Below are 14533 nucleotides of genomic sequence, written 5' to 3' on the forward strand. Positions count from 1 at the left end.
GAATTGCTGATGGGTTATCGGCAATTCGTTACCCCATAGTCTTAGCCCTTTGATTTTATTTGCTGCTCTTTCTTTTTTAAGATACCTGCCCAGACCCTCTGCTACTAGTATAAATAGGAAATGAGATAATGGATCACCTTGTCTTATTCCTCTAGATACAATACCATGGCTTATTATTAATACGACATGCCCAAAAACCATAAGTGACACCTTTTCTAATTAGTCAATTTAATTGAAAGAGAAGAAAAAGGCATAACTACCTGATAAATCTCAACATTTAAATTGATTTGTGTGTACTATTAAGAATATTTAAAAATATTCCATTAAGGTTAAATCCTCCCATCTATTTAATAAGCATTGACAAATTAAATTAAAATTCCTAAAACCCAATTCCAAAATAAACATACTTATCCACATAAATATTTGAAAATATATAGATTAAATTTCTATCACATACCTCCTGATTAATAATAATAAAAATTCTTTAAAAAACCTATTTTGACACTTAAAAGAGATAATTAGATATAATTATTATTTAACAATTGAAATCACTAAAAGCCAACTATAAAATATTAGAGACTCCGATCACTGGAACCTCAACCACAAAATCTATGGTTGATTTTGTCACCGAGTCTTTAACTTGGTATCTAGACTAGATGACCGAATATGGTCTGTATCCGGCTTTCTAGCTTTACTTGAAAAAACGGCAAATCACAAATGAATTACAGACGTAAATCAATCAATGATGTCGTCGCGGCGAATCAATTATGGGCTTCAACAAAGCGGGCAATGTGTTGAATAAGTGTCTCTACACACTCCGCCTCCTGCTTTAACAAGTAGAAACCGTGGTTCTCCTCTTCAAACGCAATCATCTGAGCCGCTTTACCGTGTTTGACAACACTCTCGTAGTATGCCTTTGCCCGGTCTCTCTGCATATCACGCCCCCCTATCACAATCAACAGCGGAGGCAGACCCGCGTCCGCCAAAGTCGGGTAATCAGAGGAGGCGGAGAGCGGATTGCAGAAAGGGTGATCCTTATCAGCCCCCTCAGGCAGAGCCATCATTCAATACCTAACCCTCTGTTCCAAATCCTCCGGTGATTCGATCTCTGACTGAGTGCGTTGCTCTCCACCAAAGGAAGGTTGCACCATCACCGCCCCTTTGATTTTCAGAGGATTCCAGTCGCTGCCCTTCACAATCACATGATGCACGATATTTCCGCCGGCGCTATCGCCCACTATAAACACCCTGCGGAAGTCAGCGTGGGACTGAAGCCACGGATCCCCATCTCTTCCATTGTCGTTGTCCATCTTCGTCGCTTCAGAGCGGAGCCACGATAGGGCGGTGAGGCAATCGTCGTAAGCAGCCGGGAGGCGGTGTTTAGGAGCAAGTCTGTAATTCACGGAAACGACAATTACGCCTGCCGCTGCGGCCATTCTAACACACAGCGTGTGAAAAGAACGCCACGCCGGAGAACCCATGATGAAGGCACCGCCATGGAAATAGAGGCAAACGGGCATTCGCTTGCTCTCGTTGTGATGGGGTTGAATCGTAGGAAGAAAGATGCGCACCCACAGGTCGAGATTGTGATCCAAGATTACGTCCTTGGAGGCCACTCCACAATCCCCAGGTAGCGTGGCTTGCGGAGATGGCAGGACAGGCTTTTCTAACGCCAGGGCTATCACTAATTTTTCCATCAATTAACAGAATACAATTTAGTGACTAAAGGGTCTGAAATGGAATTGGTAAGTGTGGAAGATAAAGGGTCTGAAATGGAATTGGTAAGTGTGGAAGAAGCAACGCAGGGATGTGAATATCTGGAACACGCAAACTCTTAACTTTCACTTTACTGCATCGTAATTTGTTCAATGAATCGCACGGTTGAGGAATAAGGAGGCAATATACGCTCCAAGCCTGCAGCACGCAAAATTGCCTGTACTTCTTCTAGATGCCTGTCGATGTCTGTTGAAGCACATCGTGAAAAGCTGGTTTCTCAAGTGGGAAAATGCCTGTCGATGTCTGTTGAAGCACATCGTGAAAAGCTGGTTTCTCAAGTGGGAAAAGGGAGGGAGAAGGTAAGAATTTAGGAAAAAGGAAGTCGAGTGGGGACGTAAGATTCCTCCCAAAATGGAACGATATGAATTTGGATACATTTGCGTCTAGGTTACAGTAGATGTCAACTTCAGGGCAGGCCTGCTAAATCCACTGGCTAATAGAAGTTGAGCGAGAGCTATTTATCGAATCAAAGCGCATCCAAAAAGGAAAAGAAAAGAAACGTAACGCGTAGGGAAACCCTCTAAATTTTAAATGGAGCCGTACACGAGTGGATATCAGACGGTGGAAAGGGTCTGTACCCATTGGAGAATTTCTGTGGTAAAAACCAAAACATTATTTTTTAAATGATTTTATATTTATTTAAAAGACAGTTGTCTAATGCGATTTTTTGGAAGCTTTTTTAGTAGGTTTTTCTGGTCAAAATCTGGCAGCAATTTATTGGAATCGCAAGTTTGATAACTAGTTTCTGCACAATCAAAGCGTCCCACGGGTTTTTCAGGGTGCTAAATCCAAATATGCTATTAAAAAACCATTTTAAATAATACAAATCAAAATTTAACCTCAATTTTTTCCGCCGGATTCCGTCACCAGAATCTCCAAAAAATCGCATTATAGACCACTCCATTTAAAAATGAAGGTGTCAAATCTGGTGGTGGCTGGTGGTAAGTTACATCTTCTTTGACTAGAAATTTCCATGGTATTACACATAATTCAGGTTAGGTATCCAAAATCTTTATAACTTTTATGAAACAAAAAATCCGCTTATAGCCGGTTACCACATGATAAGATATTTTATTATCCCTGCCAGGTCGAAGGTGTAATTCATTGCCTCTGAATTAATTTGCCATTTGACAAAAAAATATAATTATTTTTCCATTTGACAAAATATAATTAATTTTCCATTTGACCAAATTTTTAGTGATAAAAATAATTATAGAAAAATGTTGTAATTCAGTTGCCTTTGAATTAATTTGCCATTTAACCAAAAATATTATTAATTTTCCATTTGATCAATTTTTTAGTTATAAAAATTATATAAAAATACTTAAAATCTAGAAATTTAGATTTTTTTTAATTATCCTCTACAAATTATTGTATAATAATAATATATTAAAATATTATTATATAAGAAATTTTCTATTACCATAAAAAATATAAAATTATATTATATTTAAAAAGAACAAATGATGATTCTATTTTAAATAACATAAAATCAAATTTAAATAAAATAAAATAAATCATTTATATATAACATCATTTAAAAGAAGAAGTTAATAAGATTAAATCTATTTTAAACATAGATTTATAAGTATTAAGTGGAATCAAATTTTTTAATGTGTAATTTTTTAATAGAAAGAAAATATATAATATAAAATTAAATAATTTAAATTTTTTAATATTTGATAAATCTAAATTTAAATAAATTACAAAATATGTATTAATTATTTAGTTTTTTTAATATTTAATAAATTTAAATTTAAATAAATTACAAAAATATGTAAACAAAAATTATAAAAAAAATATATCAATTAAAAATGCATTATTTTTAATTCATATTATATAAAACATAAAACTGTATTTTTAAATAAGGATAAGCATATTGTATTAAAATGATGATATGTTATTAAAAATCTTGTTATATACATTTTTTTAAATATATATGTTTAACTCATTTATCATGTTTTCTTTATAATTATTACAATAATATTAATTTAAAGTAAATTTATAATTTAAATAGAACTAAGTTCAAAAAAATTATTGAACATAATTAAAAAATTTCCACCTCAAATCTTTTTAAATTTCCATGGTCCCCTTGGGAAAGAGATGACCCCTCCTTAGCAATGTTGTGGTGGCCCCACAACCAAACAAACTCCCTACAAATGCAACCAAACAAACTCCTCACAAGCCTAGTAATATCGGTGCCCAACACAAAATTTCACCCCTCCTTCAATGACTCCTACAGTTCCATCGAAGGATGAGTGAGAAGAGGTTGATTAAGAAGGTAAAAAAGTGGAGGCTAAAAACACACGTTCAGGTCTCCCTCTCAAACAACAAAAACCTCGTTGTTTGACAAAGTTGGAGAGAAAATCCAATATATAAAGTACCACACATTAATCTACAAGTTTATAGGCATTTGGAATTTTGAGAGGTTACTTATTAGCTGGATCTAAAAATAGTGCTCGCTAAAGGGGATATAGAACTCAAATTAAGGTCAAAATGTTTTTTCACTATCATTTTTAACAATGTGGAAGGTAATCACAGGATATGGGCATACTTCCTAAACTCAACAACGTTGTCTATAAGCCATGGGTGGAAAGATTCAACTACAACAAATAAGATTTTAACATGGCACTAGTGTGGATTAGACTTTATTCACTGCCAAAGGAATTTGAGGATCCAATACACGGAAGGCATTAATAATGCCATTAGATCATTCATCATGTTATCGGAAACCACCAAGCTTGGATGGTACACTTCATATGCTATATTATGTGTATACTTAGACCTGACCAAACAACACTCTTAGTAAGCGTCCAAATCGATTGCGAAAATGACATTTGGGAACACCTGTAGATGTCATGCTCTTTCAATATTGAAGTGAATGCATATGTCTATGATAGGTTTGGTACCAATTATTATAACTTTGAGCCGAAATCCCATTTTTATATTTTACAACGTGGCTATGTTAATTGATTCACTTAAAGAGTATTTATAATTCGTTTGTCTAATATCCATTTTTTAATGTAATTATAGCAAAATCTAAAAGTCCTTAAAGAAACCATGTAAATATCTCAAAATTTTAGCGCAACATAAACATGTTTATGAGCGAATTACTCATCAGAAGAGTCTATGGGCATTGGACCTCGACAGTTCGGTGTATGAGAGGCAGGGGATGTGTTTCTCGATTCGATTGAGGCGACCATTTTGTTGTTGAATTTGACATTGAATGAGTTGAAATTCCATGTGAATTTTCTACAAATCTGTGTCTGGCTTGGTTGAACAAGCAGAGAAAGACGCCATTTCTTTTGCCACGATGTTCTTCATTATCCACTATAAATAAACCGTTTGTTGGAACTGAGTAAATATGCGTCTAAAATGGCCTAGGTTGTAGACCAAGGTTTTCCAATCCTCCAAGTTTAGGTCGATATTCTCACCCTGTTGTTTTAACTCTGATCCCCACCCTGAGATCAGCGGATAGACCTAAGGAAGCATATTAAGATGATATGCATGTGCTACTTCCCGAGTCTTGCCAGTGATGCTATGTCTCCCTCTAAATCTGGACTGTCGAGGCTGAGATTGCCCAACACCTCGACCCCGTCCACTACTCCAACGCTAGAATTGGCCCTCCCACACTGAGTTCCCTCTATGCGAGGAGGTTTGTGCCATGATACTGAATTGTAGACCACATAAGAGCACATGAAACTAGAATCTGGGAATCACAAAAACAGTCGCCCAGGAGCCCAACCGAACATGCAACTAGCTCGCAGAGAGACAACTTGACGCGGTAGCCTTACGAGACTAGAAGTAATGTAGCTCTGGAAAGGTAAAAATACATGATACAATATGATAGTAAGCAAGAGCCTCATAAAATAGAGTATTCCTCACGAAGCTGACCCAACCCCGATGCAATGGGCCACCATCTTTTTCCTTTAGTGCATAGCGCCCCAATGAGGTTGGGGCCATTAACTATTCATGGGAGTTCCTCTTATAGTTTCCCCATACCAATCCAAACAAATGGATTGTCTTTAAGGAAACTAAATGAAATAAAACCCATAAACCCGAGAGACAGGCTAGAGTCCCAAAATCATGTGTAGAATACAGAGCCATTAGAGAAAACAAAATGCCAATGCCATAATAGATAGATACAGTATCAAGACGTGTGGACGTTTTATCAAAATTGGAATTTTTTTGTCTCCCATACAACCCGGAAACCCTCTTAACTTTCCCTTCTTATCAACTTAGAAACAACCATCTTAAGGTTTAAGCAATTACAGTGAACTTGAACAAGGAAGGTGTGTTTAGAACAGATGAAAAGGACATACCTGCAGCAAATGGTCGGAGACAGAGAGATGAAGACACGCTAACGCATTCCTTTCGTAAACCCCTTTAAATCTTGAGAGAATCAGTGTACCGTTGCACCAAACCCTACTAGAATTCTTAAACAAGACCCCAAGGACGTGCTTGATGTTTGAAGTCCGCACCTCACAATACACCTATCAAGGTTCCTTGTCACTTTACGCATAGGAGTAAATGAGGACTGCGATCCATCCACCCATCACTATAACTCATTATTGCTCTATTCATGGCTTGGATCCCGAGACCAGTCAATCAAGAATATTAATTATAAAATTTTTAATAAAATTTTATTAAAAATATTTAAATTTCTAAATTTTATGTAGATTTAAATTTTTTGTTATTTTAAAATAAAATATTTTTATCATAAAAAAAATTATAAAAAAAATAATTTTTATTTTAAATATTTTAATAAATTTTATAATTTTTCTAAATGCAAGTCTATGTGATTCATTTAAAATTAAATATTTTCTAATATATTTTATTTATTTTTAATTATCAAAATTAATTTCCATTTATATTTTCAAATTAGAAAATAATCCCTGGCCACACATATATATTATATAATATATAAAAGTTTTGGATCTTTAGAATGTAACAATACTTGAAATATCATATGAGAGATTAGGATCACTGGAAGCCCACCGACAAAATCTATGAGAGATCATGATCACCGGAATCTCCGCCACAAAATCAATGGTTGATTTTGTCACTAAATCTTTTAACTTTGTCGCTGGACTAGATGACAGAATATCCACAATCAGATTAGTTGAAGATAGTCTGTAGCTAGCTTTCTGAATCTGAATATACAATCAGATTAGATTGAAGATGATATGTATTCAGCTTTCCAGCTTTATTTGAATTAAAAAAAGCAAAAACAAAACGGCAATTACAAATTGAATTACATACATTAATCAATGATCTCGTGGCGCCGAATCAGTTATGGGCTTCAACAAAGCGGGCAATGTGTTGAATAAGTGTCTCTGTACACTCCGCGTCCTGCTTCAACAAATAGAAACCGTGCTTCTCCTCTTCAAACGCAATCAGCTCAGCCGCTTTACCGTGCCTGACAACACTCTCGTAGTATGCCTTTGCCCTGTCTCTCAGCATATCACGCCCCCCTATCACTATCAACAGCGGAGGCAGAGTCGCCTCCGCCAAAGTCGGGTAATCGGAGGAGGCGGCGAGCGGATTGCAGAAAGGGTGATCCTTATCAGCCCCCTCAGGCAGAGCCATCATCCGATTCCTAACACTCTGTTCCAACTCCTCCGGTGATTCGATCTCCGACTGAGTGCGTTGCTCTCCACCAAAGGAAGGTTGCACCATCACGGCCCCTTTGATTTTCAGAGGATTCCAATCGCTGCCCTTCACAATCACATGATGCACGATATTTCCGCCCGCGCTATCGCCCACTATAAACACTCTAGAGAAATCGGCGTGGGACTGAAGCCACGGATCCCCATCTCTTCCATTGTCGTTGTCCGTCTTCGTCGCTTCAGAGCGGAGCCACGACAGGGCGGTGAGGCAATCGTCGTAAGCAGCCGGGAGGCGGTGTTTAGGAGCAAGCCTGTAATTCACGGAAACGACAATTGCGCCTGCCGCAGCGGCCATTCTAACACAAAGCATGTGAAAAGAGCGCCACGCCGGAGAACCCATGATGAATGCACCGCCATGGAAATAGAGGCAAACGGGCATTCGTTTGCTCTCGTTGTGATGGGATTGAATCGGAGGAAGAAAGAGGCGCACCCACAGGTCGAGATTGTGATCCAAGATTACGTCCTTGGACGCCACTCCGGAATCCTCAGGTAGCGTGGCTTGCGGGGATGGCAGGACAGGCGTGGCCAGCTCTTCTAACGCCATGGCTATCACTGATTTTTCCATCAATTAACAGAATACAATTTATTGACTAATGGGTCTAAAATGGAATTGGGAAGTGTGGAAGAGGCAACGCAGGGATGTGAATATATAGAACACGCACACTCTAATTTTGACTATACCGCGTCGTAATTTGTTGAATGAACAGCAGTTCTGAGGATTAGGTGGCAAAATCCGAGCTAAGCGTGCAATATCGGTGATCTTTCGGCACGGAAAGTTGTGTATGGTGCTTCTAGATGCCTGTCGACGTCTATTGAAGCACAGCGTGTTGTCAGTGTGAATGTGATGAAAAGCTGATTTCTCCAATGCGAAAAAGGAGTGATGACGTAAGAATTTAATACTTGCATTGCTTTATTGTTCAGATTCCTCCTTTTGGGAAACGTGACGTCCAAACGTTAAAGGGAATGAACGATGCATTTGCCTATAGACGACGCTAGATGTCAGCCTCGTGGCAGCCTTGCTAAATCAATTGGCGAATCAATTAAAGCAATCTTGTAAATCACTCCCTTTGCAATAGGGTAAAAAGAAAGAAAAGGAAAGCGGTGGGGAAGCACTCTAAATTGTAAACCGAACTCTAGAATATGGATGTCAATTGTAATTAGCCATTATCAAATAATGTGGAAATTGGGTGTTACAACATTTTTGTTAAATTTTGATTTTTTTTATAATATAATAACGAAATCATAAACCACATTTAAAAAACAAAAAAAAACGAATTGTAATTCTAGTCTTTGGAATTTTGGTGTTTGGAATCGATTTACAAGTAGTCTTATTCGTGTTCAAATCTCTAGAGGTGCCACCCATATGCTCGTACCCTAGGAGGATATAAGCAATTTGAAAGTAAGTCTGATCATGAACTCCAACCTTTGGAGTTTTAGTATTTGGAATCGATTTACAAGTAGTCCCACCCACATTCAAATCTCTGGAGGCATTACCCATATGCCCATAGTGTAGGAGGATACAAGCAATTTGAAAGTAAGTCCCATCACCAACTTCGGCCTCTGGAGTTTTGGTGTTTGGAATCGATTTACAAGTAGTCCCACCCATGTTCAAATCTCTAGAGGCGTCACCCATATGCCCGTAGTGCAAGAGGATAGAAGCAATTTGAAAGTAAGTCCCATCACCAACTCCAACCTTTAGAGTTTTTGTGTTTGGAATCGATTTACAAGTAGTTCCACCCGTGTTCAAATCTCTCGAGGTGTCACCCATACGCCCGTAGTGTAGGAGTATACAAGAAATTTGAAAGTAAGCACTATCACCAACTCCAACCTCTGGAGTTTTGGTGTATGAGATCGATTTACAAGTAGTTCCACCTGTGTTCAAATCTCTAAAGGTGTCACCCAGACACCCGTAGTGTAGAAGGATACAAGAAATTTGAAGTAAGTCCCATCACCAACTCTGGCCTCTAGAGTTTTGGTGTTTGGAATCGATTTACAAGTAGTCCCACCCACGTTCAAATCTCTAGAGGCATCACCCATATGCCCATAGTGTAGGAGGATAAAACAATTTGAAAGTAAGTCTTATCACCAACTCCGGCCTCTGGAGTTTTGGTGTTTGGAATTGATTTACAAGTAGTCTCACCTGTGTTCAAATATTTGGAGGCATCACCCATACGCCCATAGTGTAGGAGGATACAAGAAATTTGAAATTAAGTCCCATCACCAACTCCAACCTCTGGAGTTTTGGTGTTTGGAATCGATTTACAAGTAGTCTCACCTGTGTTCAAATCTCTGGAGGTGTCACCCATATGCCCGTAGTGTAGGAGGATACAAGCAATTTGAAAGTAAGCCCAATCACCAACTCCGGCCTCTAGAGTTTTGGTGTTTGGAATTGATTTATAAGTAGTCCCACCCGTGTTCAAATCTCTGGAGGCGTCACCCATACGCCCGTAGTGTAGGAGGATACAAGCAATTTGAAAGTAAGTCCCATCACCAACTCCAGCCTCTGGAGTTTTGGTTTGTGGAATCAATTTACAAGTAGTCCCACCCATGTTCAAATCTCTCGAGGTGTCACCCATATGCCTGTAGTGTAGGAGGATACAAGCAATTTGAAAGTAAGTCCCATCACTAACTTCGGCCTCTGGAGTTTTGGTGTTTGGAATCAATTTACAAGTAGTCCCACCGGTGTTGTATTATTATAAATGATTTTATATTCATGAAAAAGTAAACTCTATGAAAGAGCTATTAGTAAATTATTATTTTTGTTTAAGAAATTTCCACAATATGATGCATAGCATCCAAAATCTTGTCAACTTGCATAAAATGAAAATTTACAGTTGGGAATTCTAACATGACATGTTACCGAGTAATATATCGTAAAGATGAGTAATATATCCTAAAGATGACAATGATGAGAAATTATTTCATTTCCATCCATCTGTCAGAATATAGGGAATTAAAGTAAAGCATAGTTAGTTTGATTTTTGCAAATTAAGGTGAAGCTTAGTGTTTACAAATTTATGATTAGTTTTTTTTTTTTTTTCAAAGCCTTTTAAATATGCATAAAAATGATTTTATTAAATGTGCATAAGTCTTGTTTAATTTTATGTCACAAGGTTCGTCGAACTTCAACCTTGAGGTTCGAATTTTGGCAACCTTAAAAATATTTTGAGGTTCATCGAACCTCATCGAACCTCATGGCTATTAACCAAGTCCATAGATCAAAACTCATAACCTCATGTCACTACTCAAGCTTGCAATCTATCTTTGTAGTTTCCATCTTCGTGATGGCATTTTTTTTATTAATTGATGTTGCCTTCTTACAATTTTATCCTATATTTCATTTTTAAGTTAATATATCTACACATATAGAAAATGTGTATAGACGAACCTAATGGAAAACCTTATCAGAACCCCATTAAAAGATTTGAACTTGAACCCAACCTAATCATTGCCATACCCAAATTCAAACCCGAACCATATGACATTGGTTTAATTTGTAGATGAGATTTTCAAACTTGGTTCCTACTCAATTTCAATGTTCTATTATTACTCTCTATTTCACTAGGGACTATAACATTCTCCATGTGGTCAAAGTGCATTGATTTCCCATTATTTTACCAAGTTTATGCAATTTTAACCAAAGTTTCGGGAAAATGTTGAATATTCCTATTTTCATGTAAATTCAAAATTCATTTTCTAATTACTACAAATCTTATTTCTAATTTTCCATTGGCTAAGTGGGGCTTGATGGGACATAATTCCTTGTTAGATCCCTATAATACTAGTGTATCCCCCTCATTGTTATTGCTAGTGTAGCTCCCTATTGTTATTATTATCCCATCTATCCCACATGTTGTTATTGTTGTGCCCCATAGAAGCCCATTATTGTTATTGTTGTGCCCTTACATTATTATTGTTATGTCGGCTCTGATTATATTGTGACCCCTTAGACTCCTATATACACCAAGGAGGTCTTATCGTTTGAATCATCCAAGGATTGTTCATTTATGTAATGTAAAAGAGGTTTCCTCCTTGAAGAGGATAATTTTGAAGTTGTTGATCTATATTTTATTATGTTTTGTGAGTTGGTTGCATGACATTTGGAATCATAGCTTTGGATTCTATGATTTCTCTGCTTCAAACATGCCATCTTGGAATTCTCACTATAACTTTTTTCTACAAGGCTTTAGAAGCTAAAATTTTAACCACATGGATTCAAAATATTGGTTAAATTCTTGTATAAATTTTAGATCTTGGTTTGCTATATTTTCTGAGATACAGTCCGAAGAAATTAGGGTTTTTGCAGGCTCCATAATTCAATATCAAATAGGTGACTTAGGGAAAATTGACATAACTTTATATCTAAGCATTGGATTAGAATTACGTAAAAAGTGACTAAAATCACACGGACTATGGTTTCGCTTATATCGATTTCAGGGATGAAGGTTGAAACAATGACACGTGGTAGACCATACAAGTTCGCTCCACTAAACTAATCCATAATCAGGTCATCATGGGAGATTTGACATAACTTTATATTGAAGAATCCAATTTTGGTCTGACTTGTGGCATTGGAAAGAAAACTTAGAGTGCTATTACAGAACCAAATTTCAAACATTGGGAGACCAAAATTTCATAGATACAACGGTTTCAATATCGATCTCAAAAAGGAAAGAAGAAAAAGGTGTGTATCTTTTTAAATTTTCATAAGTTTTGTTTGAGGAAATAAGTCTGAAGTAATTCAAAGTGCATAATAAAGCATAGATATCATTATTTGGTTCCAATATGTCTCGAAACAAAAAAATGGATACTCCTAGTAAGCAACCAGAAAGCTCTACTATGACACATGAAGAAGAGGAAGAAATGCAACATGATATATCAAAATTACACGACCAAGTGCAACAAATTTATCTCTTACAAAGAGTAACCAAAAATGAAATGGTACCTAAGAGGGATGGTTTAAAGAATGGTTTAAAAGTAGACATGGAAGGTCTGAAGGATGGATTAAAAGTAGACATGGAAGGAGTTATCACCCTAGCTGAATTTGTTCCTCGATGGTCACATCGTATTCACAATTTACCTCCTGAACGAGGTGGACTCGTTTCCTCTACACGAAGAGTGCCTATAGGTGCTCAAGACTTAGACTAGCACATTGTCATGGAATATATACCTAGTCCTTTGGATAGTGACTTGATTTCTATCGAGACTTTGGTAGATTACTTTCACGCCCCTGCCAATCCACCGTTGAGTGATCCTTTAGGACCTGAGTTATTGCGGTTGAATCCTGACAGTTCCACACCAGCCTACACTTAAGTGCCTTTGTCCGTACTTTACCCTATGGTAGAGTATGCGACTTCCTTACCTTCTGCAGAAGAAATATCAGCTGCCATGATATCATTGCCACCTCTTAGTGTGGCTATACCCACTCCTTCATCCACACCTCTTACTTCTTCTTGGGACATTCCACCAGTTTCTTCTATGTCTCTTGAAAATTTCTTGAACGTTTCCATGCCCATACCATCTTTGACATGGATAATTTTAGGGGCTAATGTTCGCCCAGTGGGCTAATTTTCCATGATTTTTCCACAAAAAAGATTCGCTAATTTTCAATTTTGTAAAAGACGATTCGCCCAAATTTTAGAATATAAAATTATTTTACCTTAAAAATCGCCAACATTATATAGAGGTTATATATAAAATCATTATAAATTTGAATAATTTTACATTTATATCAATAAAGATTTTATAGTTTGCATATTAGGGATTAGTAAGATTCGCCAATGTTTCTAAACTTCAAGAAAATTTTCTATCCTTAAAATTTTCCTTGATCTTTGATGCCGACCATGGCACCCCAGCCTAGTCAGTCGGTAGGTTCAGAAATATTTACCTCGCATTTTTCCCAACCAACTATTCTGTCCCTCAGTTAGGCATGGTTACATCCAGCAATAGGTGGGGAGGATCATTCATTTTCCTTGGTTAGCTTGGGAGCAACGCCGCTTCTAGTATGTCACAGGCTTGGTACAGTTCGCTTTTTGGAGGGGTGCCACCTACTAGTACTTTTATTGGGGGGCTAGTTTATGTTATGAAACCAGCTCACAAAAAGATAGAAAAGATAAATCAATGCCTTAGAAATAAGCCTCTTAGAGGGGGAAACCTCCTTTACATTACACAAATGAACAATTTTTAGATGATACAAATGACAAGACCTCCTTTCTGTATATAGGAGTCTAAGGGGTCATAATAAATCAGAGCTGACCTAACAATAATAATGTAAGGGCACAATAATAACAATAGTGGGCTTTTATGGGGCACAATAATAACAATATGGGGACTACATGGGCATAACAATATAATAAGGGAGTTGTACTAATAACAATAAGGGGTTACACTAGTAGTATAGGGACCTAACATGCCTCTCTCCTTCAAAAAGTGTTGTCTTCAACGCTTGAGTAGATCTTGAGGCTTCTGTATAAATCCTTGTCCTCCCATGTGGAATCTTCAGTGGGTAAGTTCTTCCACTTGATGAGATACTCTGAAATTGATCTATTCGGTAGCTGTCAATTTTTCAGTTCTGTGACTGTTTTAGGTTCCAATATGATTTTTCCTTCCTTGTCAAGTTCTCGCAATACTGTTTGAACTAGGATGCTCTGTAACTTTTGAATGAGTTCCCACTCCTTTGGGCATATGGATATCTGTAAGGCCTGATGTTTGGAGGAACACTTCCTGGAATCAAATGAATAGCATGATCATGATCACAAATAGGTGGGAGGCCTTTGGGAGTCTCAAATACCTTGGAATGATTGTCCAAACGTTTTGGAGATCTGGAGAAATACATGATTTCAATGTGGGATCCTCTAGTGAACATAATTGCGCAATTATGCCTTGTTGTTCTTTATTTAGAAGCTTTGTCATGCTGTTAGACTTGATTATATTCCCAGGTTTCCCTTTGATACCCCTCAATTCAACTTCCTTTCCTTTCCAAAAAAATTTCAAGAAAAGTTCTTGAAAATTAAAAGCTATCGTACCCAAAGATTGTAGCCATTGGACTCCTAGTAAAACATCAGCACCACCCATTGGAATGGGAAGCA

At 37.2% G+C, this 14533-nt stretch overlaps 1 protein-coding gene and 1 pseudogene across 1 annotated transcript; both read right to left on the minus strand.

The window, feature by feature from the left end:
* Nucleotides 1-518: 518 nt before the first annotated feature.
* On the minus strand, nt 519-1964 carry LOC149185065 (strigolactones hydrolase CXE15-like; annotated as a pseudogene).
* A 4987-nt stretch (nt 1965-6951) lies between these two features.
* LOC149185066 (strigolactones hydrolase CXE15-like) lies at nt 6952-8055 on the minus strand. The gene has a single exon (XM_089417768.1). The coding sequence runs from the start codon at nt 8008-8010 to the stop codon at nt 7066-7068; it is 945 nt and encodes a 314-aa protein (XP_089273894.1). The 5' UTR covers nt 8011-8055; the 3' UTR covers nt 6952-7065.
* Between the last annotated feature and the right edge of the window lie 6478 nt (nt 8056-14533).

Source organism: Pinus tabuliformis, chromosome 3_2, assembly GCF_031772625.1.
Source record: "Pinus tabuliformis cultivar Carrire ecotype Pingquan chromosome 3_2, CPIR1, whole genome shotgun sequence".
Taxonomy (NCBI): Eukaryota; Viridiplantae; Streptophyta; class Pinopsida; order Pinales; family Pinaceae; genus Pinus; species Pinus tabuliformis.